The sequence below is a fragment of the Mchenga conophoros genome, linkage group LG15 (genome assembly GCF_057382185.1).
Source record: "Mchenga conophoros isolate Kocher_MC1m ecotype Shallow Benthic linkage group LG15, M_conophoros_male_GT1.1, whole genome shotgun sequence".
NCBI classification, from domain to species: domain Eukaryota; kingdom Metazoa; phylum Chordata; class Actinopteri; order Cichliformes; family Cichlidae; genus Mchenga; species Mchenga conophoros.
This window is the reverse complement of record NC_140540.1, coordinates 19,657,892-19,682,235: the sequence shown is the minus strand read 5'-3', so window position 1 is coordinate 19,682,235 and position 24,344 is coordinate 19,657,892. Positions and strand designations below refer to the sequence as shown.

The following is a 24,344-nucleotide window of genomic DNA, read 5'->3' as shown; positions in this document are numbered from 1 at the left end:
ATTTTATTGTAAACACAACCTCAACAACTTTACCTGTACTGTGTGCTTAGGGCTTTATGCTGAGTGATAGTGTATTAAAATACTATGCTAGATAAGAGAGATTTAGCATTGCTGTTGTCAGCATGCTGACATTTGCATTTTACTCAAAGCATCTGCAGCCCCACAGAGCTGCTGGCTACTCTGCTCAAACCAGAATGATCACATTACAGGTGTCTGCCAGCCAGTCTGTCCAAATGAAATGTATAATGTGAAGGTTGGTGCTACCAATTCAGTGAACTATACCAATTATGAAATATGGTCACAATCCTCCTTCTGTTCCTGAGGTATGTGTTTGACCAATGGTCATAAATCTCATTAGAACATTAAATTTTACATACATGAAAGTAAGTAAGTAGATTAAGAAGGTGAAATATCCGAACCTTTACTTCCAAAATCATTTGTTCCAAATGTACTGAAATTCTCTCTAGTTGCACTCGGGAGTGAGGTCATAGTAAAATTTGATGACCAAAATCTAATCAGTTCAGCCCCAAGTCCAAATTAACTTTTGGGCTGGATGTTAAAAAAATATACATAAATCCCTCTAGGTGGGCCTGGGAAATAACTTAAAAATGAGAGAGATTTGACCTTTGATGAACCTGACCTGTTGATTTTTGCGTCCAAGTGAACGTTTATTCCAGATGTAATGAAATGCTCTCCAGATGTTTTTCAGTTATAAGATGAAAATAGAGATCGATAGAAAATACAACCAAGAGCATAATATCTACAGCCACTTGTGTCATGGAACTAAGGACGTGGTTCCTATAAGCTCACTTTCACAATCCTTATGAATGCTTTATCTCAGAAACACCTGGAGAGGATGTCATTGGATCTGGTACAATCATTAATATACCCATAGATCTCATATCTCCCCAAAGTATCAAATTAAATTCTACTAAAACATAACTGTGCTTTAATTGTTGATCTGCTATTCATGTCAGTTTAATTTAGAAGTCTGAAGGCACGATCAATATTTCCCTCATAAAAAAAACATCACTCTAAAAACCTGAAAAGTACAGAACCGCTTTATTAAATTCATAACAGTATAACTATGAGAGAGTACTGTCCAAACAAACAGCAGTGTGGTCATTCATGGATAAGAGAACAGGAGGAATGATAGATGGCGGCAACACAGCCTTCACGTGTTCTCCAAATGTTACTTATTCAAAAAAAAAACAATACATAAAATCCTTCTTTTCACTAAAGCAAGTTAATGAACGATTACAATAAGAGATATAAAGAACAAACACGAATGAAATTGCATTTACTTCTCTGATTTCCTCAATAGGTTACATCTGCATACTCAGGCCTACTGATAAACATGTCACTTGTAAAATAATGAACTGTCTTGGCTCAATCATGTTTTCAAACCCAGGTTTGGACACAGGTCAGATTTGGTCAGCTGCAGAAAAGGCGCACACACATTACACACCTTCAGCTATTTTTTTTCCTCATTGGAAGTAATGTTCAAGTTATTCTCCATTCAAGTGCCCCCAACCCTCACTACAGCATGGGTGTGAACGCTCAGGCGTGACCGTGATTGCAGGGGTAATCCGCACTTAAGTCAAACTATGTCAAGCTTTTGTGGTTGTTTTGCACTTGGCGTCTTCGCCTCCTGATTGTTCAAAGTTGGTGCAAAGTTTGCCCTTTGATTTTGAGACTTGCACCAAACCATTGAATCATAATTATGACTCACTGTAAGTGGGTGTGACATAGCATTGTTCACCTTTAGTTCGAGAGCCATTGTTTAAGGGAAGTATGCTATTTTGTCAGGAGTCAAAACCACCCAAAAAAAACCAACAATTTTTTTTAAAGTTTACCCTGAGATGAAATCTCCATGTTACACATCCAATAATCATGTGAAAAAGGGGCATATTTTAGTCTACAGAACAGGCAACACACGTGGCAACGGTACAATATTAAGTACAATTTGCTGGTGTTCAATTTAAAGCTTCTTCTTAGCTCTCTTGTGCTGGGTTAAGCTACAATAGTGTAAGCGTACAAAGAGCACCATGCACCTGTGTAGTAGTGACAAACTCAAAGAGGGTCAGGTAGTCGTATTTTTGGGGATTTAACACAGCAACAGGCACAAACAAGTGCAAAAAACAGACTTGAAGAACAAGTGAGGAGTGCACCACCTAGCTCGGTTTGCAAATGCCTCAGCTGACTTTAAGGCTGATACAAGTTCTTGACGGTAAAATTGCTACGTGTACTTTAAAGTTGTATTCTGAAGAAATAACCGCCATACATTAGGGTCCTTTTATTTTGAGGTGTACAATTTCTTCTAAGCATCAACCAAAACAGGAAGAGAGATGTCTCACTTTTGCTAGAGCAACTCAAATTTCAGTGGGTGTCAGCAGTACACCGTTCCCAACAGCTGCATCCCTGCCAATAAAATTCCAAACAATCTTTTGACAGAGAAGAGTATAATTAACAACAGATCCAAATTAGGGACTCGGAGTTGGAGGAGAGCGACATGTCAGCATGACATTCATTTATTTCTGGCACAGCTTCAGAATGAGTTTTGTGAGATTGCTAAAGTCATTATGTTTCAAATTCCACATGTAGCAGCTTTAAAAACCAAAGTACAGGCCAATCAGTTCATATGACTTATGGTATATGTTCATTCCCATCTTGAACATCTTATAAAAAGGCACTAATTGGGTAGACATCCAATAGAAATCCTGGGATCAAGATGTGACTCGTGTCCTAAACGTCAGTGGTTTAAAACCGTTTAATCAAACGTGCTTTCGGCTTCAGATTAGCAGTAGACTGCAGTAGTAAAACAGGTGCTTTACTTGACCCTAAATGTGTAATCCGACTAGAAATGTTGGCAGCAGTCGCATACAGGTGTACTTCACAGACAAAGTTAAGTTTCATTAAATGTGGATCATAAAAAGCAACAGAGAGAAACAGAGAACAATCATTTCAACTTATCAGAACACTGGAACCAAAGTCAATGGACTCTGTTAAATAATAAGACTAGTCAGAAAGTTGCAAATGCATTATGGAAAGGTTCAGAATAAAAGTGAGTAGTTACATATGCAAGAGGCAAAAAAAATGTTTGTCCAAGCTTAGATCAGGAAAAAAATATATATGATAAACCTCAAGGAGAACTTGCATCCTTTTATGGTGACAACAGAGTTTAGCTTTGCTCCACCCCAAACTTCATCCTGCTCAAAAAAACAATCAACCATTGTTCACTTTGTGTCCCCATGTGATGGTAATGTTTAAAATTACTTCACACACCAGGTCCAGGTTATATGGATAACAAAACTATGTCAAAGTGGCAACTTTAAAAGTGCTTGCCAGTGGATTTTGTTACTCTCCAACACGGATTAAACCTCCTCCCAGACTAAATCCTAGGAGGACCTCCAGGGGAAAAAGTTTATGGTCTATCTCAGCTTAATCCATGTCTGGGAAATGGAGGCAGTAAGACATAGTAATGCTAGCTACTTCCCCATCTGGTGATTGTGCTGGTTTGACTTTACGTTTAACAGATGAAGTATGTAACTGAAACATTTTCCCAAAATGTCAGACTACTCCGGTTAAATCAGAAACTCTTGATGTCGACAGATTTTAGAGAGAAGTTAGAAGATCAAGGGTTACTGTGCTTGCGGAAACATGGTTTCATATCCACATGTTATTGCGACACATCTGACTCTTCACATACTTGTCATAAATCAATCCTCTAGACTTTCACTGGTCGGTGACATTTTAATTCAGTCAACTGAAAACGCTGGTCTTTGAGTGGGGAAGAAGGCGGCCAACTGTTCAAAAGGCCAACCAAATGTCCTTCATTCATCAGCTCCAAAAAACTCCTAACGACATTCGTCAAGACACCAGATGTTAAGTTTTAAGTTCAACATAGCCAGATCCCGCCTACATCAGCAACGTCAACCAAATACAATGCTGAGTGGCGTACTCTCTTTGGTTTGTGTTCAAATAGCGGACTGACGTACAGACAGGTGACGAAATATGAGCACATTTGTGCAAAGATGAACCCTCGATATCTTCTCAAAGCGATGGTGAGTTCAGAAACTCAATTTATGATTGACAGCACAGCTGCTGTGCTGTGTCTGTAGCTGTGTTGTATGCTACAGGCTGAGCTGAGACCTTTGCTGCAGAGTTTAGATACTTAGGAAGCCTGAGTAGACCATTCATGTGTTTACAAAGAGGATTTTCACATCCAAAAGTCTTAAACAGTCAAGATTTTAGATTTTAGATTGAAGGAATTTTAACTTAGTTGTTTTTTTTATTATAGATGAGGCAATGAAGGCAAGTTCTTCTGATTAAAAAAAAAAAAAACCAACCAAAGCAAAAACAAAAGCACTTTTTTTTGTTACAATCTAATTAATGACCACCGTCATATTGTAATGGAAGCAGAGATCGTTAAAGAGCCCCTATAACGTATGCAAAGATGACCAAATGCTGATATAATCAGATTTATATTCCTCAAGGATGACTTAAAAATGAGCTTAATCCTGCACGGGCATCTGTCACACTTAACAGAGCACATGACGCTAAAATGAGATTGGTTAAGATCTCGATGCATAAGAGTATAAAGCACCGGGTTTTCATGTGATAGTTGCTACTAGGTCTAGAGCTACAGATGTTTATTTACACTGTAGGTGATATTTGAAGGCCACTGGGACCAGAAAAAGTTAAAAGGGACCTATTATGCAAAAATGTTTCTAAAAGGAACAAAATCAATCAATAAAAAAAGGAGGTCAGTAAGAAATCCCCATGAAGGGCAAGGGTTTTTTTTTGTTTGTTTGTTTTTAAACTCAAAGAAAGATTACTGTAAACTGTGAATCATACAAAGCCAGCATGGAAGTGATATCAGCACAATAGGTCCCATTTAAAAAAAAAAGTGTCTAAAAACAAACTGCACCATGAAAAAGTGAGAAAATGTGTAGATTTTTTATTTTTTGTTTCCATAATGAAAAATGTTCCAGCTACCAGATCACAGCTCAGCTCTTGGCCATATTTGTATGTGGCTTCATAATTTCTTTTAATGCTCATTATCATCTATAATAGAATAATTCTATTATTTTGAAGAATAATTCTTGTTTCAACTTAGGTAGTCTTTGCATTTCTATTCATGTTAATACTGACCTCAAGAAACTAATATCTGAATGTTCAGTGTTTGAACCAGCCAACCCTTGATTGGGGCGGACCCCCACTTAAATTGATAAATACAATGAAACCAAGATCCAGAAATAAACTGAGTTCTGTTTTAATCTTTAAGTAAATGTTTCTTAAAGATAGATAATATTAAAGCAGAAAGTTAAATTCAGGCAGATGTGTCCTGAACACTACAAAGTCTGAGAACAGAGACATGTCTGATATGCCTGTAAAGTGCTGAAGCACTATATCTGCAACACAGCACGCTGGGCTTGGGGTTTTTCACCTCTGCAAACAGTTAAAACTGTTTCCAGCATTCTGAAGATTTCACATTTCCTGAGCAGATATCTGCTCCACCTAAAGGCAGGACGGTGAAGACCTCATACCTGCACACAAACTCAGTGGATATGAGGACCTCATCTCTTTCTCCGTACTACTACTTCTGGTTGGACCCCAAGGGGTTGATGTAAATTAATGGTTTCACCACTTAGAAGAAACACACACACTGTCTCCATTAATATGTCCACAGAGTCAGTCATCTTTTTGCACCAATGCTGATTGCAAAGCTCTGGATTTCTGGGATTCTTTCCAACCAGTAAATGCTGAGGAATGGTGCAGTAGAAAATGTCAGAGTAACAGGAAAGCAAATATTTTGTTATTTATATTATATAATAAATAATAAAACTTTGTTCATATATTTTTGTATATGTAAATTAAAAAAAAAAAAGTTCAGCCAAAAAGAAAGTGACTGTCTAACAAAACAAACGGACATAGAAGCAGCAATAAAGCTGTTTACAAAAAGAAGTGTGTGTATATATATATATATGTATATTGCCGAATTTTGACTATATCGAGTCGCTGGATACAATTGATCCCAACCCCTGAGTGTTTCAGAGGTTGTTAAGAGAGTAACTTCTCAAAATATCTGATCGCTCAGATCTGCAGTTTGATGAAGCTCCTGGTCACGCTGCAGAAACAACGTTCTGCAACACAAGCAGGCGGATGTTTGACCTGAGGAGGTGTTTAAGGTAGCTGGATTTTTACAGTTCCACGAGACGCCATAGTCTGTTGTCTCTCACCAGCCACTCACTCCCTGGAGGCCAAAAAGGTTTCTCCTCCAGCCTAATCCAGTCTGTCAACCCAAAAATATGCATCCACACTAAGAAAAATGCTGACAACGAGGCCTCAGATGTTAACGCGAAAGGAGTCCCAGCTGTCCCCTTTGCCACTGCCGCTCCCATTCTTGGCTGCCCCCATTGTTGCCATCCCATCTCCAATGTCTCCATCCGGCTGTTCCCCGGTGGGAGTGGAACCAGGCTCCGGGTAATACTCGTCATCCTCGTCAAAGTAGCCATTCTCCATCATGCTGAGGCTGGAGGCTGCGCTAAGGTCCTGGCAGCTCCCCTTGTACTCCTGGATGGACTCGTGGAGCGACCACAGCTGGCACAGCAGGGACATGTCCTGCTGACGCAAACCCACCTGCAGGGGGCAGTATAGGGATTAGCATTAAAAAACCCAGGGAAGTACAGCTGCAGCTAACTCATTAGCTTATTAGATTATTTTTCAGCAGCTTGTTGCCTTTTTAATTGTTCACAGTTTAATAATTAAGAAACCCAGAGATAATGTTCTACAAATTTTTTAAACGTGTCATTTTGTCTAATAACCTGGGATTATAATCGCTTGACATGAACACAAACAGCTACAGGAACCACGAACAAGCGGCTCTGCTTTCATTTTCTAAATTACTTCACGGACATATGCATAGCAGGTGCCCTTATAGTGTAGTGCCACAACAAGCTGGGTGTAAGGACACAAACATGGAGCCTAGCAAGTTTTCCTTTAAATGATGAAATTTACACCAGTTGCACCACTTAAACTCTCCAACCATCCTTCAGTGGCCAATATTGCCTACAAATAAAAGCTCAGTCTTATACTTCTGAGCATTCAGTAACCAGGATCTTTCTACAGCAAGTAAATCTTCCAGGGTTCCCACAGGCCCATTTAATAATAAAATGGGCCTGTGGGGCTTTTACCGGCATAATAGCCAATTTATTTTTTAAATATAGATGAATGAATTCATTGTTTTAGCTCCAAAAACATCTGTCTGGCAAATCACCTTAATAACTTGGCATTAGTGAAAATCTGATTTATTTCTCAACCGTTTAGCACATAAACAGAAAGATAAGCAACAAAAGAGTGACTGTAAAGGAATTATTCAAGTAAAATACCTAAACAGTCACTAAATTTAACCTCTAACAAAGAAACAAAAAGAGAAGAAAGTAATAAAAATAATCCTCGCCTGTGGCCTCAGCTGACTCTGTGACATCGGTGTGTCAAGGCCACGATGATGGTGTGTAAAGGGCATTTTTGCTGCTGACCTCACGGCTGAGCTGACAGTGCAGTTTGAACTTAGAGGCACGGCACACTCAGTGGTCAAGCATAACACAGGCAGCTAAAACGCACACCAAACACTGTGCTCTTTAAAACTGCACAGGGACAAGCTTAGAGTCTTTAAAAATATAGGACACTGACAACTTATTAACTACAACAACCCCACAGTAATACATTAACAGCAGCAAAGCAATAAGGCTAACATTAGGAACCTGCTCTGCCAAGGCTAAAGGACATAAAGAGTCAGTGGGATTTAGGAAAGAAAGATTTAGGAAAAAAATAAATAAATCCAAATGCCTAGAGTTTCAGCAGCAGTTTAACCTCTTTCAGCTACGTGACTTCACATAAGAAAACAAGCTATTGTTAAGCATTAACCAAGATTACTGGGAATCTACCTCAATAATGAAATCTGGTCTGGTGATAGTATGAAAATCCTTGCTGCTGGCAAGGGAGTGTAAAACAGTGTGCAGTAAGAGTTTCACTCTGATTACATCTCTGCAAATGTGATAGCAGGTATTAGTTCACTGAAGGATTTTGTGTTGGTTTCTGTATGTCACAATAGAAACTTTTATACTGAAGCTAAAAGGTATTAAAATGAGCTTAGAATCCAAATCAGCACAAGCCTAATGGCTTAATTTGTCTCATCCAATGCAAAGCTGTTCCTGATCCCCTTTTTTCCTTCTTCTTATATAGGCTGTTATTAACACCAGAGTCCATTTAAAAAAAATCTCGTTTTTATCCTCAAGTGCTTCTAGGTGGTTGGGTGGCATGTTAAGTTAATTAACTAGCGAGTCTTTAATAAACAGAGCAAGGAGAAAACACACTTAACAGAAGTGATAACAATGAACAGTGAACATAATTTGTATGTTCACTGAACAAAAATCCCAAACAGACAGGACATAAATCAATATTTTTAACTTCATAATTTATTTATATAATGCAGAACGGGTTAATTTTGTATGCCGAATCAATCAAAAGACTATTGTTTTCAAAAAGTCTTAATTTCTCAGCTAAAATGCACACAAGTTTGTCCAAAAGCCGAAAAAAGAAAACTTCTGCAGTTTCTTTAGGGATTTTGGTTGAATGGTTGTGAATGTAAATCGCTAGGATTAAACCAGCAGTGGTAAACGGACCACTTTCCTGTCGACAAATAAAGGAAAACACTGAAAATGTTACCATCTCTTTTCGCAGCAGAGCCAGTGCTGCATCGAGGTTGGCCGGCTTGTTGGCCAGCAGGTTATCGGCATTGTTCCTGCCTCTGCTCAGGTCGTCCTGGATCATGGTTTTCTTCACGTACATCCTCTCCATTTCTCTCCAGGAGCCGCCGCTTGAGTTCAGCAACCCGCTCAGGCTCTTCGGCAGCGGCGGTAGACCCTCGATGCAGGCCATTCCCCCCAGCGTGCCGTTCGTTGACTTACCATTCATCGTCTTATGTGTTACGAAGCGGGGAGAGCTAGTGTCTATAAAGTCCTGTTTTTTTTTCAGTTCAAAGACGCCACAAACACTGTTATCACACAGCAGTCTCCCACACTGAACAAACCGAGCAACAGCCGTGCTTTTCTCACCCCAGGGTAGCCAACGACGCCACGTTCAGTTATCCCGAGTGAAGCCGCTGGAATTCCGGTATGATCGTCAAAATAAAATCACATCAGCTTAAAAAAAGTGTGATGAACGTGGGAAGAGAGAAAAACAAAAATAACAGAAACAATAATTGCTAAAGCATACTGGCTTTTTTCTGCCCGTAGTATTTATATATATGTGTGTGTGTGTGTGTGTGTATATATATATATATATATATATATATATATATATATATATATATATATATATATATATATATAATATTCTGTAACTCTGTAACTTCTGTCGGTGCTGTGCTTTTTTGGAAATCGAATTTCCCAGAGGAACCCACCCGAGGGATTAATAAAGTTCTATCTAATCTAATCTATTATAAGGAGAAGCGTGAAAACTTTGCCTTGTAATATCCATCCATCTTCTTGCTCACTTATCCAATTCAGGGTTGCAGAAGGGCTGGAACCCATACCAGCTGTCACTGGGTGCAACACGTTCTCATCCCAGATCGCCAGTCCATTGTAGGGTTTAACCTTTAGATACTGATAAATCTAGAAACATCATTTAACATGAAAAGCATGTTTTGGTGCTTTGGGAGGAGACCACTTGGATAATACAAGCTAGACACAAGGAGAGCAAGCACTCACAGCTGGCTTTAAGAGTCAACCACATATCTGAAATGTGCTAACCACTGCACCACCATGCTGTCCTGCTTCGAACCAGGATTAATAGAAGCCTTTCTTTTACTAGAAGTTATATTTGTACTACCTTTTTTCTGTTGCAGAATTCTCCCACAGGTGGATGCTTTGCATCTCACACCTCTTTTTTTTATTACGATGTATCCCTTATGTTATAAATTAGGATCATAATTATAACATCTTATACCATTCTCAAGAAAAAAAAATCACTCCTGCAAGTATTTCTTTTACAAACATACAACTCAACAGAACACATGCACTGAAACAAAATAAAAACGTGGAACAATAATCAAAGTTTAAATGCTGTTCTAAGAGATCCTATTACAATCATATGGGTGTTTTCTCCATTTCTCCATTGCACTACTTTCAAGCACTTTGCAACCAAGTCCTCTAATGTGTGCCTCTCTATTTTATGCCTTCTAGTTTTGTATATATTCATCTTGTTTGTATATACTCCTCTGGTCTGCTATTTATTCTTGCTGTCATACAATTGATATTTTTAATCCTTGAACAGTTGGTGTGGCGTTACCAGAATTTCGTTGTACATGTCCAATGACAGTGGAAGGAGATTCCATTCTTCTATTCTATTAAACTTCTATACGACGTCCCCCGGCTTTTACTTTGAAAAGAACTTCTGGTTATGTTTTGGTGATTCTTGTAAAGTGTCCAAACTCGGATTGTGGCCGAATAGTAAAATCCGCTTCCTGTCCTTTAACACAGTGGCTGCTGGGCGTTTCCCTGCCAACACGTATATGCATAAAACATGCAGACTTTTATTTAAAACACATATATTTATAGGAAATCGTGTATCTTATTGAACAGATCTTTGAACAGATACAAAGAATACAATTTAAACAGACAAGAGATGAGATGGCATTTAAATGTACATTTGTACACAATCTACTCTAATACAACAAATTGCGCGATTATATTAAAAACACTGAACAACTGCTTACCCCTGAATTTGAAAAAAGAAATCTTAGAAATTTCACATATGTAAAAAATTGCTTCTACACTTAAAAAGAAATCACACATTGTGTGTAAATATGTCTACTCCAAATTTTCTTTTAGCATTAAACTTTAATGTTTGCCCGTTGGTTTATTTGAAGAGTGTGTCCAGGTGACCTATTGTAGGCAGAGGGGTTGAAGGTCGTGATAGTAGTGTGTGTGAAAGACAATAGTGCGAATAAAGGACAGATGGTGGGCCTTACTTCCACCCCCCAGCCTGCAGCCCGATCACAACAATAACACAACAATAACCATGAAATCAGCACAAAAGCATCACACACGCTACTCGGAAAGAAAGAAAGAAAGAAAGAAAGAAGCATGTGCTGTGCCACACACACACACACACACACACACACACACACGCACACACACACACACACACACACACACACACACACACACACACACACACACACAGGCAGATGGATGAAGCCTGAAGCCCTGTATTCCTATTCGCTGTACTGAAATTAATGAAATCTTAAGATTCTTTTCTCTACTTCTGCTAATGTGCTTCTTATAATAACCATTAAAAGTGTTAAATGCCCTTATGAGACTCAGTCAGGGTCTTCATTGTGCATGAACTTACTTGCTTGCAAGTGGCCACCCAAAAATGCTGATTTTATGATAACTTGTGCTTCTCTTGGCACGTTGTATAGCACAGAAAGTGAATATGTATGAGGTTCTAACGTTCTGCTACACATTTACTTTCAAAACTATTCAAAGTATGCTAAATTTGAAAGTATTTTGATAGACCCGACAGTTACTTTAGATTAAACATTTTTTAGAAATATTTTCTGCTTCAAGTTTTGTGACAATGACTGATATCAGCCTTATGTTAGTTTATAACATATAACATTTAGTAGCCGAGGTAAGATGAAAGACCTATGTGAATTCACTACTCCCAGTATATTAAGCCCTGCATGGAGGACATCATTAAAAATAACCAGGAGAATGGGAACAAATAAGCAAACAAACACAATTTTTAGATCCTTCTAATATTCATACATCCTTGTTAAAATGTGACAGATTAAAGCTGGCTAAATAAAGCATCATAATGTGTGAGAAAAGCAATTTAAGTAACTTTGGATGTGGAATGGTTATTGGTGTCAGACAGGCTGCTCTGGGTTTTTCAGAAACAGCCTGTTTACTGGTATTTTCCCTCACAACCATCTCCGAAAAAGAAAAATGTCCAGTGAGCTGCAGTTCTCTGAGTGAAACTGTCTTATTGATGTCAAAGTCTGAGGAGCATAGATAGGCTGAACGGAGCTCATAGGAAGACAGCAACTTAAACTTCATTAATTACTCCTTACAATCAAAGTATGCAGAAGAGCATCTCTGAATGTACAATATGTCACATTTTTGAAGCAGGTGAGCTACAGTAGCAGAAGACCACACCAGGTGCCACTACTGTCAGCTAAGAACAGGAAACTGAGGCTATAAGAAAGCTAAGAGCATTACAGTTTTTGCTCGTTGCTTGAACACTATAAACTCATGCTTAGACTAAAGTAACACAACTTGAAGCTTTTGTTACCATACCCCAAACACATGTACCCATACCTTAAACAAAAGTGCTGCTTTGCACTCTGGTTGCAATTATGCAACACACTTACTCCTTTATGCAACACACATGGTCCTGCATGCTACACTCTATTTCATACATAAGACACTTCGTTCAAAAATTAAATTTCAGGGTGCCATTTGGAAAACACATGTATCCAAAATACAAAACACATCGGGTAATTGCAACCACTCAAATATACACCTGAAGGCACTTACTTGCAAAACTGAACACCAATTAGCCAACCACAAAAAGCCCTCAGTTTAGCCATTTCAAGAACTTTGCAAGCATGGATGGAGGGAGAGCAAGAGGAAGAGGAGGTCAAAGAGGCCATGCACGGACCCATATTTCTGATGATATAAGAGCAACTTTGGTGGACCATGTCATCAACCACGGCCTGACTATGAGGGAAGCTGGGCAGAGAGTCCACCCACATCTAAGCCGCTTCACAGTGGCATCTGTAATACGAACATTCCGACTAGAAAACAGGTCTGTCTTCACCTCCATACCTTCTGCTCTACTCAGATGGTTTTATAGCACTGTTCTACAGTATATACCATTACCATATCAAGTGTACGGGGTGCTAATGCTCCTTTTGCAGCCAAAGTGGTAGTTTCTGTGAAACATACCATGATTACTTATATTGAAGTACAGTGTTGTACAGTGGATGATACAGTATATACAGTGAAGTACTGTAAGAAAAATAAGCAAACCGATGACAATATGTGGTTGTATTTCTCTAGAATGACTCGAAGACCTTCTGGGGGAGGACGCCAACGCCTGTTCACACAACGGCAGGAACTTGCTGTTGTGGACCTAGTGAGGGCAGACAATGCCATCCGTCTCCACCAGCTACGACGGAAAATACTTGCAGACAGGCGAGTGTTCAGCAACATAGACCATGTGAGCATCACCACCATCAGACGCATCTTGGGTAAACACAGCATCACCATGAAGCAGCTCTACAGAGTCCCATTCGAGAGGAACAGTGACAGGGTCAAAGGACTTCGAGCTGAATATGTACGGGTACGTGTAACTGTCCCTTACATTTACAATACAGTATTGGTGAAGTCCAGTAGCAGCTGAATATGTACCATATCAGTACCACATGGATCTATTCTGAGAGCTACACAGGTACCTGTGTGATGGGGTGAGGGTGCTGTATGTGTAGCACTGTAGTACAGTGATATGTTCCCCTTTTTTTCAGAGAATCTTGGCCATGGATGGAGCTGCACAGCCTCATGAATACATTTTCATTGATGAAGCTGGATTCGACCTGAGCAATGCGGCGACATTCAGGTGACAGCAATCCATGGATGGTTTTGACATGGAAGAGGATATTTTCCCCAGTGCCTAGCGGGAGAAGACATTGCTTGCGATGTTGATGAGGTCCTGTGGCCAGACCCCAACAGACGGCGGGATCCATGAGCCCACGTATGCACAATTGTCATGATTTTTTGTTTACAGTATAGTGTTTTTTCTATTACTGTATTATGGTTTTTTTTTTTTTGTTTGTTTTTTTTGCTTTATCTGAATTCATGGTACTGCAATGTACAGTGCTGCAATGTACAATATTGAGTAGGCCTATTTGCTTTTTTGGTTGTTTGCAAATGTGTCTCCTGAAAATATGCCTTCTGAATGAACAATGGAAATCAAAGACTGCAGTGCTTTATATAAAGTAGACTAGTGTGTTCCTCCTGCTCTGTAAGTGTTTGCATATGATGCAAGTATGTGTCATTTTGTCAACAGAGTTACATTTTGACAAAGGAATGTTAGGTTTTGATAGCAGAGTTTAGGTTTTGAGAGTAGAGTTTCAATTTGGTGCAGATGTGAATGGTATATTTCCCAGTGTTGTGTCATGTTTACTTGTGTTTAGGGTTTTGGCACAATGAGCAAAGTTTTGCAAAATGTGTTCAGGCAACGGGCAAAAACTGTAAATCAGGCTTCATATTTGTATATTCATATTTAATAACTTTGAGACAACACAGGATGTCTTTGTGAAAACCTTGTCCTCATTGTCCTCCTCCCCGAAACCCTGCTCTTACAACAATTAGCCATCAGCTGATCGTTCACAGCTGTACAGTTTAGCCTTTTAGACCAATCAAAGACAATCTGTTTTGTCCAGGGTTTTTATAAACAGACAGGTCCTTCTATAAGCTCCCACCAGCAGCAGCAGCACCATCATCATCATCACTACCTCTTGAGATCAAAGGATTAGGCATATGATTGCAACCCCCTAGGGAGGCATGTAACCCTAGCAGGGTGGTGTTAATCTGCCTTTCGAAAAGCACAATGAGTTTGCGTCATTTACTGGATCCAGCTAATAATGGTCTAAAGATATCAGCTTATGTTGAGCTCACTGCTGGCAGTACAAAAGCTACCAAAGGAGCTTTGTTCTGTTTCTTTTTTCCCTCAAAATTTTCAGTTGTATTTTTCTTTGTAGATTTCAAGCATTTTGTATATCGGTCTGTGTCTATATGAGATATTATGCAATAAATCGCTAAAACAACTGTTATTGAGGAAATTAGTTAAGCTTAACGAATACATACATTTCATGCACACACACACACACACACACACACACACACACACACACACACACACACACACACACACACACACACACACATATGGCAGTCTATCCCTCAAGCTTGAGCAGTGAGGACTGGGAGCTTGAGGGTCCTGCACAGTATCTTAGCTGTTCCCAGGACTGCACTCTTCTGGACAGAGATCTGACCCCTTGGTATTTCTTAAGTTTCTTGTGTTCCTTCTTCCTGATGTTGCTGCCATTCTGTATCACTACATCGATTACTACGGCCGTCTTCTTCTGCTTCTCTACCACCACTATAGCCATTACCATTTTGTCTTTCTATATCTGGAAGTCCTACAGGATCTTAGCTCGGTCATTCTCCACCACCCTAGGGGGTGTCGCCCACTTTGACCTCGGGACTTCCAGGGCACACTCGGCACAAATGTTCCTTGGTAATGGTGTTCCATGTATGCCCTGGCTGCTATCATTTTGCACCCTTCTGTTATGTGCTGAATTGTCTCAGGGGCATCTTTACACTGCCTGCACCTGGGGTCTTGCCTGGTGTGATAGACCCCAGAACCCAATGGATCTTGTACTTAGAGTACACAGCTTGGTCAGCCTAGTCTTGCAGACTTAGCTGACTGCTCAGTCTACCTGGTGTTTTGCTGGTGTTTTGCGCCTGCTAGACCGAGCAGTCAGTATAGGTATACAATACAATATATATATTATATATTAATGTATGCGATATATATGAAAACATTAAGAAATTAACTTATTAAGATACTCATGTGTCCCTACACTAGAAAGATTTAGCATCATGAAGAATAGAAATATATTAAAAGAGTGTATTTAACTCGGAAACAAGTACATTTCAGAACATTGGACAAGCTGTCACTGCTGAGATTATGAAATATTTTTAACCACAGAAGTTCTAAGTGACAGTTGATGAAATGGCAAAAGCTGTTAAAACAGCAGTTCAAGAGTAAGTTTAAACAGATTTGATTTCTGCAGAGGGATTACTTGCACCTCTACATGAAACAATAGCTCTTAAACAAACAGCAGCCAACAGGGTGACATTGCACTGAACTTGGAGCTTGTCTGGAATGCATCACTGTCAGGGAGAAACAACAGACCTGAAAGGAAATAATGTGTGTGTGTGTGGGGGTGTGTTTGCAGGAATTCAGCTCCCTATAGCGTGTCAATGTACAGAAGTTCAGGAAAGAGGGCTGGCCTGGACTAACAACTGCTGTCATGGATTTTTCCTCTGCTCAGAGGCCCTCTGCGGTGGACGGGGGTGACTGTTTCCTCCCTGTGACAAACGGGAATGGAATCAGACCGAATTACAGTAACTGCAGTGGCAATATTCTACACAGTGGTATTATAAATTAAACACACACACATAACACACACAATTATAAAAGGTTTGGAAGCCACATTAGCAATAAATAGCAATAAAAACTCAAAGGCTGGTCGGATAATACCACAGCTGAGCTTTGTTTACACTACATCGTCCTGTTCTGGAGCTGCTAGAGTGATTAAACAGCCTCTTTCTGTTCTAACAAAGACAGGAAACAGTGAATCTAATATGACTTCTTAGTGCTGCTTTCAGATCTTCCATAACCCCTACACTGCAGTTGGCAAATTCACTTTTAAGGATAAAATAAAACAAACTTAAAAATCAGACCAAATTCCAAAAGTGTCTTTAAACCAGCAGTATATACAAGCAGCTAAAACTGTTGTATAGTTTCGTGTATTTATGGGTTGTAACATTTGCACGCTTCTGTTTTTTTTGAGTTCAATGTAAAAGATCCTGATATTTGTATATATCAGTAGATTTTCATTATATATAAACACTCAAAGAATCATATTTAAGAAGGATTTAAGAAGAAAACAAGACAGTGCTGAAAGGACTGTGAGCAAGTATTAGATCACCTTAACCTTATTAGGTACACCTTGCTAGTTCTGGGTTGGACCCTCTTTTGTCTTTAGAACTGCTTTGATTCTTCGTGGCACAGATTCAACAAGGTGCCCGAAACGTTCCTCTGAGATTTTGGTCCATATTGACACGATAGTGTCAGAGTTGCTCCGGGTTTGTCAGGTGTACGTCCATGCCGCAGATCTCCCATTCTGCCACATCAGATTCCAGGCCATTTGATGTTATCCTGCTGGAAATAGGCGTCATGCGCCCAGAACTTGCCCACGCCTTTACATTACCAGAAGCAGTCTGAAAGTAGGATTGAGCCACGATTTCATGTTGTTTATGCCAAATTCTGACCCTACCATCTGAATCTTACAGCAGAAACCAAGTCTCATCAGAACCGGCAATGTTTTTCCTGTCCTCTGTTGGTGACCCTGTGCCACTTATGTCAGCTAAGACTCATGTCTTAGCTGACGTGAGTGGTGCACAGTGTGGTTTTTTGTTACTGTCACCACTCAAAGTTGGATGTCTTGCATGTTCACAGATGCTTTTCTGCATATCTTGGTTGAAACAACATATTTGAGATAATCTTGCCTTCACATCAGCTTGAATCATGTTCCTTTTATGTCTGTTATCAACAAAGCATTTCTGCCACTGGATATTTTCTCTTTTTCTAGCCATTCTCTATAAACTCTTCAGATGGTTGTGTGGGAAAATCCCAGTAAATAAACAGTTTCTGAATTACTCAGACCAGACCATCTGGCACCACATCCAAAGTTGCTTAAATTGCCTTTCTTCTTAATTCTGGTTGGTTGGTCTGGTTTGAACTACTGTATATTTTCTTTATCATTTTTACATAGCTAAAAGCATAGAGTTGCATCTTCAGTGGTGTTTTTAGTGTCAGCTGTAATTTGGCAATAACAAACTTCACCCCAATGAATAGAGTTTACCGTATTTTTCAGTAGAAACTGTTGTGCATTCAAGTACAAGATTTTAGATATTTAAGCGTAGTAGTTTTTTGAGAATCAAATATAAAATCCACCCTTGCCTTTTTCCCAACAGTATTTCCTCTGTGCCTGTGGAGCCAGATGGCAATTAAAGCTGCAGCAGCAGACTGAGGTAATTGACATGCTGCTGCCGACATGCTTTGTTGACGCCCCTGGCATTGCTCCAGTCTTTCCTGCAGGAACAGGAGGGCGTAGTCATGATCAGCAGCTGGCCTCACGCTGCCTGACCTCTGCCCTCATCCTCTTCTCCGTCTTTCTGCTTACCCACCAGCTCTGCTACACCCACTTGTCTGTCTCCCGTTCTCTCTCTTGAGTATGACTAAAGCGTTTGTGCTATTTAAAAAAACCCAAACTATCCAGAGTACTTTTGATCAGATGGTTAAAGTGATCTGAAGTAAACTGCATTTAAGTAAATAATGTTAGTCTTACAAAACTAAAACATTTTCACTGGCGATCTTAATATAATAATGGTCAAAAGGACATTTGTCTGATGTAGGCTGAGGAAACAACTATCAGGTTAAATCTATGATTTACTCTAAGACATGCTTGATTAAATATTGACTTGTTGACACATAAATTGGTCTTCAGTGGTTTCTGTGGGGAAGCCTGTAAGGTTTGGTTTATGTTTCTGCTACCTTAACATGATTAAACTTTTCTTTTCTTGTTTTCACTGAAAAATCTTGAAAATTCATAAAGAAATTGACTGCATTTTATAGTCAATGTCCAAATACAGGGTTAAGTCTAGACACTAATCTAGTCTTCTCATCACTTGATCATCAAGCAAATAATACATCACACCTCATCTGTATTGTTTACTGCTAATCAGTATATGTTAGCACAGTGCTAAAAGCACAGCAAATACCTGATAAGCATTTAGCTCAAAGGGTACAAAGTTTAGATTTTTACCACTTTCTTCTGGATATTTAATCATTACACAAGACAACCGTTGAATACTGGCATTGAATTCACTCCACACTGAAATATTCAGTCAAACAGACCAATAAAAATATTTTACTTGGCAATTAAAACCCAAACAGATGAATAAAATATTCAGGTAGAAATCTGTAACGTTTTAGTCATCCAAGTATTTCTTGTACTGAGGATATCACTGGTGAAGTGTTTTACTGAGTAAATTCAAATGTCCTTGCACCACCTGACCCCGCAGGCTGGGTGCAGTGCAAATGTGATGACCTGCAGAAATAAATAGCTAGTAAGTGCGAAACCTGACTCCTACAGATCAGATCAGCAGAGAACAGACGGCGTCTCCTGTTGTCTGAAGGGCAGCAGATGCAGACCTGAGGTTTGGGGGGTGGGGGTACATCCCACTGCAGGAACCACAAATCAATAATATCCACTTCCAGAGGAGACAAAAATAGGTTTTGCAGGCTAAGACAAAACGGTTTCTGAATTCAAACCATAACCGGTAATATCACACTGACGTTCTTCCGCAAAACACTGCTGTCATAGTTTTCTAATGCAGTCCAGTTCAGTGAGGAATTTTGTTACAGCAGACATAAAGTCATGCAGTGAAATCGCAGAAGTAATCATAGTGTGATAGAAAGTAGGAGAATGTCATTCTTTAAATTGTCAAAATCATTAAAATCACTATGCCACGTCTTACTGAACAAACAAGGATAAAATTTTATTGAACATCCAAAGTTAAGAAGTTTTAGTGCAACATCAAACTTATTCTGACTTTCTAAAAGTTATCACCTCCTTATTCAAGAGAGGCAGGAATCAAGATGCTCATTGATCTTTGACTCCTGGATCTTTGCTTGGCACACTGGACAACAGACCATCACTGCAAAGGAGGAGGAGGATGAAGAAGAGGAGGCAACACTGTGCAGTCCTGCTGAGGACTGCAGAGAAGCAGAAGAGGAGGGTGTGGTGGTGGCACTGGTAGTTCTCTGCAGCACTTCTGGTGATTTTGCCTTAATTGATTCCTTCGATGTTGCTGAATCGCTGCCTAAGGTCTTCTGGAAGAAGTCAAAGATGCTGGCAGAGCTGCTGCGGTCATCCCACGCCCTCTGTCTTGGCGTCTGATTCCTACCCACAGCCGCTGATGTGCTGTCACTGTCAGAATTAGTAAAATACTTGGACTGTACAGGTCTTGAAGTGCTACCCTGGGATCCGGTTGTAACTACAGATGAGACCTTGGAATGGTTTGTTATGTCAGGCCTGGGACTGGGCGTGCTGGGAGAGGAAGTCAAATGATTATTTTGTTGTTTTTGAAATATAGAGGAGGCAGAAGCAGCATTTGTGGAAGACTTTGGTGATATCAGTGAGTCTCTTTTGGTCTCTGACTTCCTGAGGCTTGTGCTATTAAAAAGGTCGTCAATGGAACTCTGTTTGATCTTATCTCCTCCTTGGCTGCTACTACTGCTCTGGGATTTTGGCATTTTCACTGGTGAACCGTTTATGTTGACAAAGTGGCTCGCGTTGCCGACAGACCTCTTTACAGGTGGCTTTTTCCCCATGGAAGTGGATGGTCTGACTGAGGTAAAAGTGTTGGAAATCCCATTGGTCTTGTTAGAGTGAACAGGAGAGGAGACACTTTTAGTCAGGGACGATGGCGTGAAGAACTTCTTTGGGGAGGGGACAGGGTTGGACAATGGTGTTTTCACAACAGGAAGTGGTGGCCTGGGAGATGGCAAGGAAGACGTTGAGTCCTGAGACTTCCCCCCAAGGATGAAGCCTTTCCCACTAAATGGGATGATGTTCCTTATATCCTGTGATCCCGAACCTGGGACAGGAAATGATACAATTTAGAGTCAGCCATGCAATGTATTTAAATCCAGTAACTTAGTTCAAGTGGACATGGTTTGCTTTTTCTTTAATTTCAGTTCTTATATTATATCTTTTTATATACAAGACCAGAGTTTCTGACAATAAAGTCAGTTCATTTAGATGCTCTAAATCAGGGGTGTCATACTCCTTTCACACTATGGACCACATACAGTCCACTTTGATCTTAAGTGGGCCTAACCAGTGAAACTCCTTTTTCTGAAAGTGTAAAGAAGTTAATAATATTATTATTATTACTATTATTATTATTATTAATTGTGTAGTAATTACACACTTAATGTTTCCAAAGCTGTCCAGTGGGTAAGCCTAGAGTCTCTGAGGGGCCAATTCAGTAAATACCATTCTTTATATTTCTTGCATGTTCTGTAGCAGGGGGTCATTTGATTTAAATTGATTTTACATGCTCAAGTTACTCAGTGGAAACAATCTATTCACAGTTAAAAGCGGTCAGGCATAAAAGCATGACATGACTGTTGTTTTGAGGCTGTCACAGAAAATTAAGAACATTTTTCATTGAGGTTTAAAATGTTTGAAATATGAACAAGATTTTCTTGTTTGTTGGTACAATGTTTTAAAGCTTAATACACAGGCGTGTACGGGCATGTTACCTGTAGTCGTACTTGAAGGCTTGCCACTTCCTGTGGCCTTCTTCTCTGAGGTCTTGCTGGTTTTTTTGCATTTTTTGCCATATCCTTCAGGCTCCTTGATTTTGGTGTATGTGCCACCACATGTTCTCTGGTGATCCTCCCACCAAGGGTCCAGAGAAGAAGGAGCTCTATTCATGGCCCTCTTCACGTAGCCAAAGTAGGGTTTACGCTTCTGGCAGGGCCCATCACACCGCCACCAGTGCTGCCGGTACACATCAACCTCATCGTGGAAGCTGTGGTAGATCTGATGAAAGAAAGGAAAGATGGGAAGACATAAGTTTATGAAAATGGGCATGGATGCCAAACATGACCAATCCAGCCCAATAGACTGGTAAATTGACTCATTCTTACAGCTTTTCTACTCTCCCGGAGTACTCAAAGCGCTCTATACAACATGCCACATTCACCCAATCACACCCATTCTCACAAGCACCATCTCTATACTGAGATTCCGATGGGAGCAACTTGGGGTAAGTGTCTTGCCCAAGGATACTTGACATGCAGACTGGAGGAGGCAGGGATCGAACCACCAAGCTTCCAATCAGCAGTGACCTGCTCTACCTCCTGAGCTACAGCCACCCCAATGAATGGGTTTACAAAAAATTGCTGTAGAAGCATTAACAATTGAAGGTTTTCTAAAATAAAAATCCAGCATGAAAATGAACGAAGACATGAATGCATGTAATTTTGAGCTTTTACTGATTTCTGTTGTCTCTTCAGGATGGAATAATGGTACAGCATTCAAAAACAAGAAGTGGATGTCAAAGTTTGAATTTATTTTGGATTTCCTCTAATCCTCAGTGTCAAGCTCAAATATATACATGCATTCACTTAAATATTTTAATAATTGCTGGTGGAGGTTCTACAATGTCTTTTAACTTTTAATAAATGTACTAACTTCTTGTTAGTGATCACGATTCGCTCCAAATGGTAATTTTTCTTTGCCAGGACTCACTGGACTGACCAATACTCAGAGCAATACGAAAGGCCAAGACACTTAGATAACTCTCCATCTTAGATTTTCACAACTTTGGATGTGTCACTGCTTTGGCAGGGTCTGGAAAAAGACCCAAACTATCATCCTGAGATGAGAGGAAGTGAGTTTTAAATGCCAACAGGAGTGATCAAATATCCAGCCAGAATTACACCAGAAGCTTGTTAATGGCTACCAAAAACATCTGTTCAAGGTGCAAATTGCTAAGGAACATTTAACCAAATACGAGTGGGATTGTATGTTTAGATTTGGGCCTATATGCAGTTTTGATCCAGTGTGGATTAGAGAAAATCCTAAATGAATTCAAATGTTTCTTGATTACTTTGCTGTTCAATCACTGCACCCTGAACAGCAGTTCAAACAAATCATTAAAAGCCTCAAATTCCCATGACATTCAAGCCCATGATGCCTATATGTAAACTTCTGAATACAACTGTAAATTTGAAGGTTTGTATGTATACGTGGTCCACAAAACAGAATAAGTTTGAAAATGTCTCTTATGAGACTACCAGTTCAATGCTCAAGAACATACACTTACAGTGATCTTGGTCCCACTGGCTTTGTTGATCCGGTTCATGTGTTTGCAGAACTCAGGTCCGTGGCCATCTCTGTCCCGGTTATTTTGTGTCACAAACAGGAGAGCGTGAATCATTTCATGGAGAAGGGTCTGTGGCAACCAGGGAAAAATAAACTGATTAAGAACATGAAAATTGTCCTCTTTTACAAGGATTACAAGCTCTAATCTATCACACTGTCACACATTCACTGCTGGGGTTAGGAAGGTAAAATGATAGATGTATAAATTTCATCCCCTACAACAAGCTCTTTCCCAGTGTTTCTGATGTGAATGGTGTTCAGGTCGACCTCACCTCTACCAGGTCTTTTCTGGGTCTAAGCTTCAGCAGAGGCTCACTCAGCCTGATTGAACACAGTCCACCTCGACCCTCATAAGAACAAACTCCAGCACACCTAAGAGAGAAAAAAAAAAGAGGAGCAGGACACATTACAGACATGCAAAACCAAATCCCGCACAAAAATCAAAGGTGTTATTGTGTAGACAACTTTGTGGGAGTTAACAAGAACAAAAACATGCATGACTTACAACGTCATTTTCGAGCTCCACTTCACCTCCACACCGCTAAGTTTACCCCAGAAGAACATGTCATTGAACTCCAGAAACATAACCCTGACGTCGGGGTTAGGGTCAAGCATCTCCCAGGACTCGTCCACAATGGACATTGGCCTCTCAAGCTGGGGATTCGGTTTCCAGTAGGGAACAACATCGCTACCACCTCCAGCTACCTCCACTCTCCGTTTCTTACTGCTCTGCCCGAAACTATCATCTACAGTACCACTTGATGAAGATAATAAAGCCTGGTATTCCTGATCAAACTGCTCCTGCAGCCGAATAGCGAGCAGGAAATCCTCATCCATGACAAGAGAGAAAAGTTTTGTGGTTGTTTTTGATGATATTTGTTGTTATGTTATTTGTTTTTAGTTAGCCTGTCAGCGCCAACTAGCTAATGCAGTTTGTACAGGTCTCAAACAGGCGGTAGCATTACGTCGTCCCAAAATGTAGTCTGACAGATTACCAATACGTCCAAATACTTTCTGTCATGTAACTTCTGTCATGAAATTTTCAGTGACATTTTCATATTACAAACCGTCAGACCAAAGCTAGTGCGAAGATCCGTGTGTCAAGTCTGTCACAATAGGACAAAATAAATTCCGGTACGGGTTTCAAAGTAAAACAATTAAGTAGTTTTTAAACGACTAAGTAAGTTTTAAGTAAAAGCCTGTTTTCAATATGGCTATTTTCTTTGTTGTTTTGATGTATAAGTTTAAAATATCAAACTATCTGCATATGCGTTCTGTAGCATCTACTAATATTTTGTTTTCTAAAATGGAACATTCTTTCAATCATAAAATGCTATATCCGGTTTAGTTTTGCCTAACTACCATAAACTCGATTATGTAGTCAAGCAACGTCTTTGCAATGGATTATGGGAACTGTAGTGTTGTTCATTTCAAGTAGTTTCCGCCAGTTAAATAA

At 39.8% G+C, this 24,344-nt stretch overlaps 2 protein-coding genes across 2 annotated transcripts; both read right to left on the bottom strand.

Annotated features, from left to right (window-relative positions):
* Positions 1-1,045: 1,045 nt before the first annotated feature.
* On the bottom strand, positions 1,046-9,152 carry fam89a (family with sequence similarity 89 member A). The gene is made up of 2 exons (XM_085246892.1): positions 8,731-9,152; positions 1,046-6,642 (listed from the first exon to the last, which is right to left on the bottom strand). The coding sequence occupies exons 1-2, from the start codon at positions 8,977-8,979 to the stop codon at positions 6,349-6,351; spliced, it is 543 nt and encodes a 180-aa protein (XP_085103018.1). The 5' UTR covers positions 8,980-9,152; the 3' UTR covers positions 1,046-6,348.
* A 10,310-nt stretch (positions 9,153-19,462) lies between these two features.
* sprtn (SprT-like N-terminal domain) lies at positions 19,463-24,228 on the bottom strand. The gene is made up of 5 exons (XM_085247873.1): positions 23,394-24,228; positions 23,161-23,260; positions 22,830-22,958; positions 21,259-21,541; positions 19,463-20,588 (listed from the first exon to the last, which is right to left on the bottom strand). The coding sequence occupies exons 1-5, from the start codon at positions 23,723-23,725 to the stop codon at positions 19,567-19,569; spliced, it is 1,866 nt and encodes a 621-aa protein (XP_085103999.1). The 5' UTR covers positions 23,726-24,228; the 3' UTR covers positions 19,463-19,566.
* Between the last annotated feature and the right edge of the window lie 116 nt (positions 24,229-24,344).

Bases quoted from the DNA above. Each gene is read 5' to 3' on its own strand.
- fam89a (XM_085246892.1), bottom strand. From the start codon at position 8,979: ATGAATGGTAAGTCAACGAACGGCACGCTGGGGGGAATGGCCTGCATC. The intron at 6,643-8,730 runs GTAACATTTTCA...TGCCCCCTGCAG, and splicing joins CTCTGCTGCGAAAAGAGATG to GTGGGTTTGCGTCAGCAGGA.
- sprtn (XM_085247873.1), bottom strand. From the start codon at position 23,725: ATGGATGAGGATTTCCTGCTCGCTATTCGGCTGCAGGAGCAGTTTGAT. The intron at 23,261-23,393 runs GTAAGTCATGCA...TTTCTCTCTTAG, and splicing joins TGGAGCTCGAAAATGACGTT to GTGTGCTGGAGTTTGTTCTT. The intron at 22,959-23,160 runs GTGAGGTCGACC...TGGTTGCCACAG, and splicing joins CCAGAAAAGACCTGGTAGAG to ACCCTTCTCCATGAAATGAT.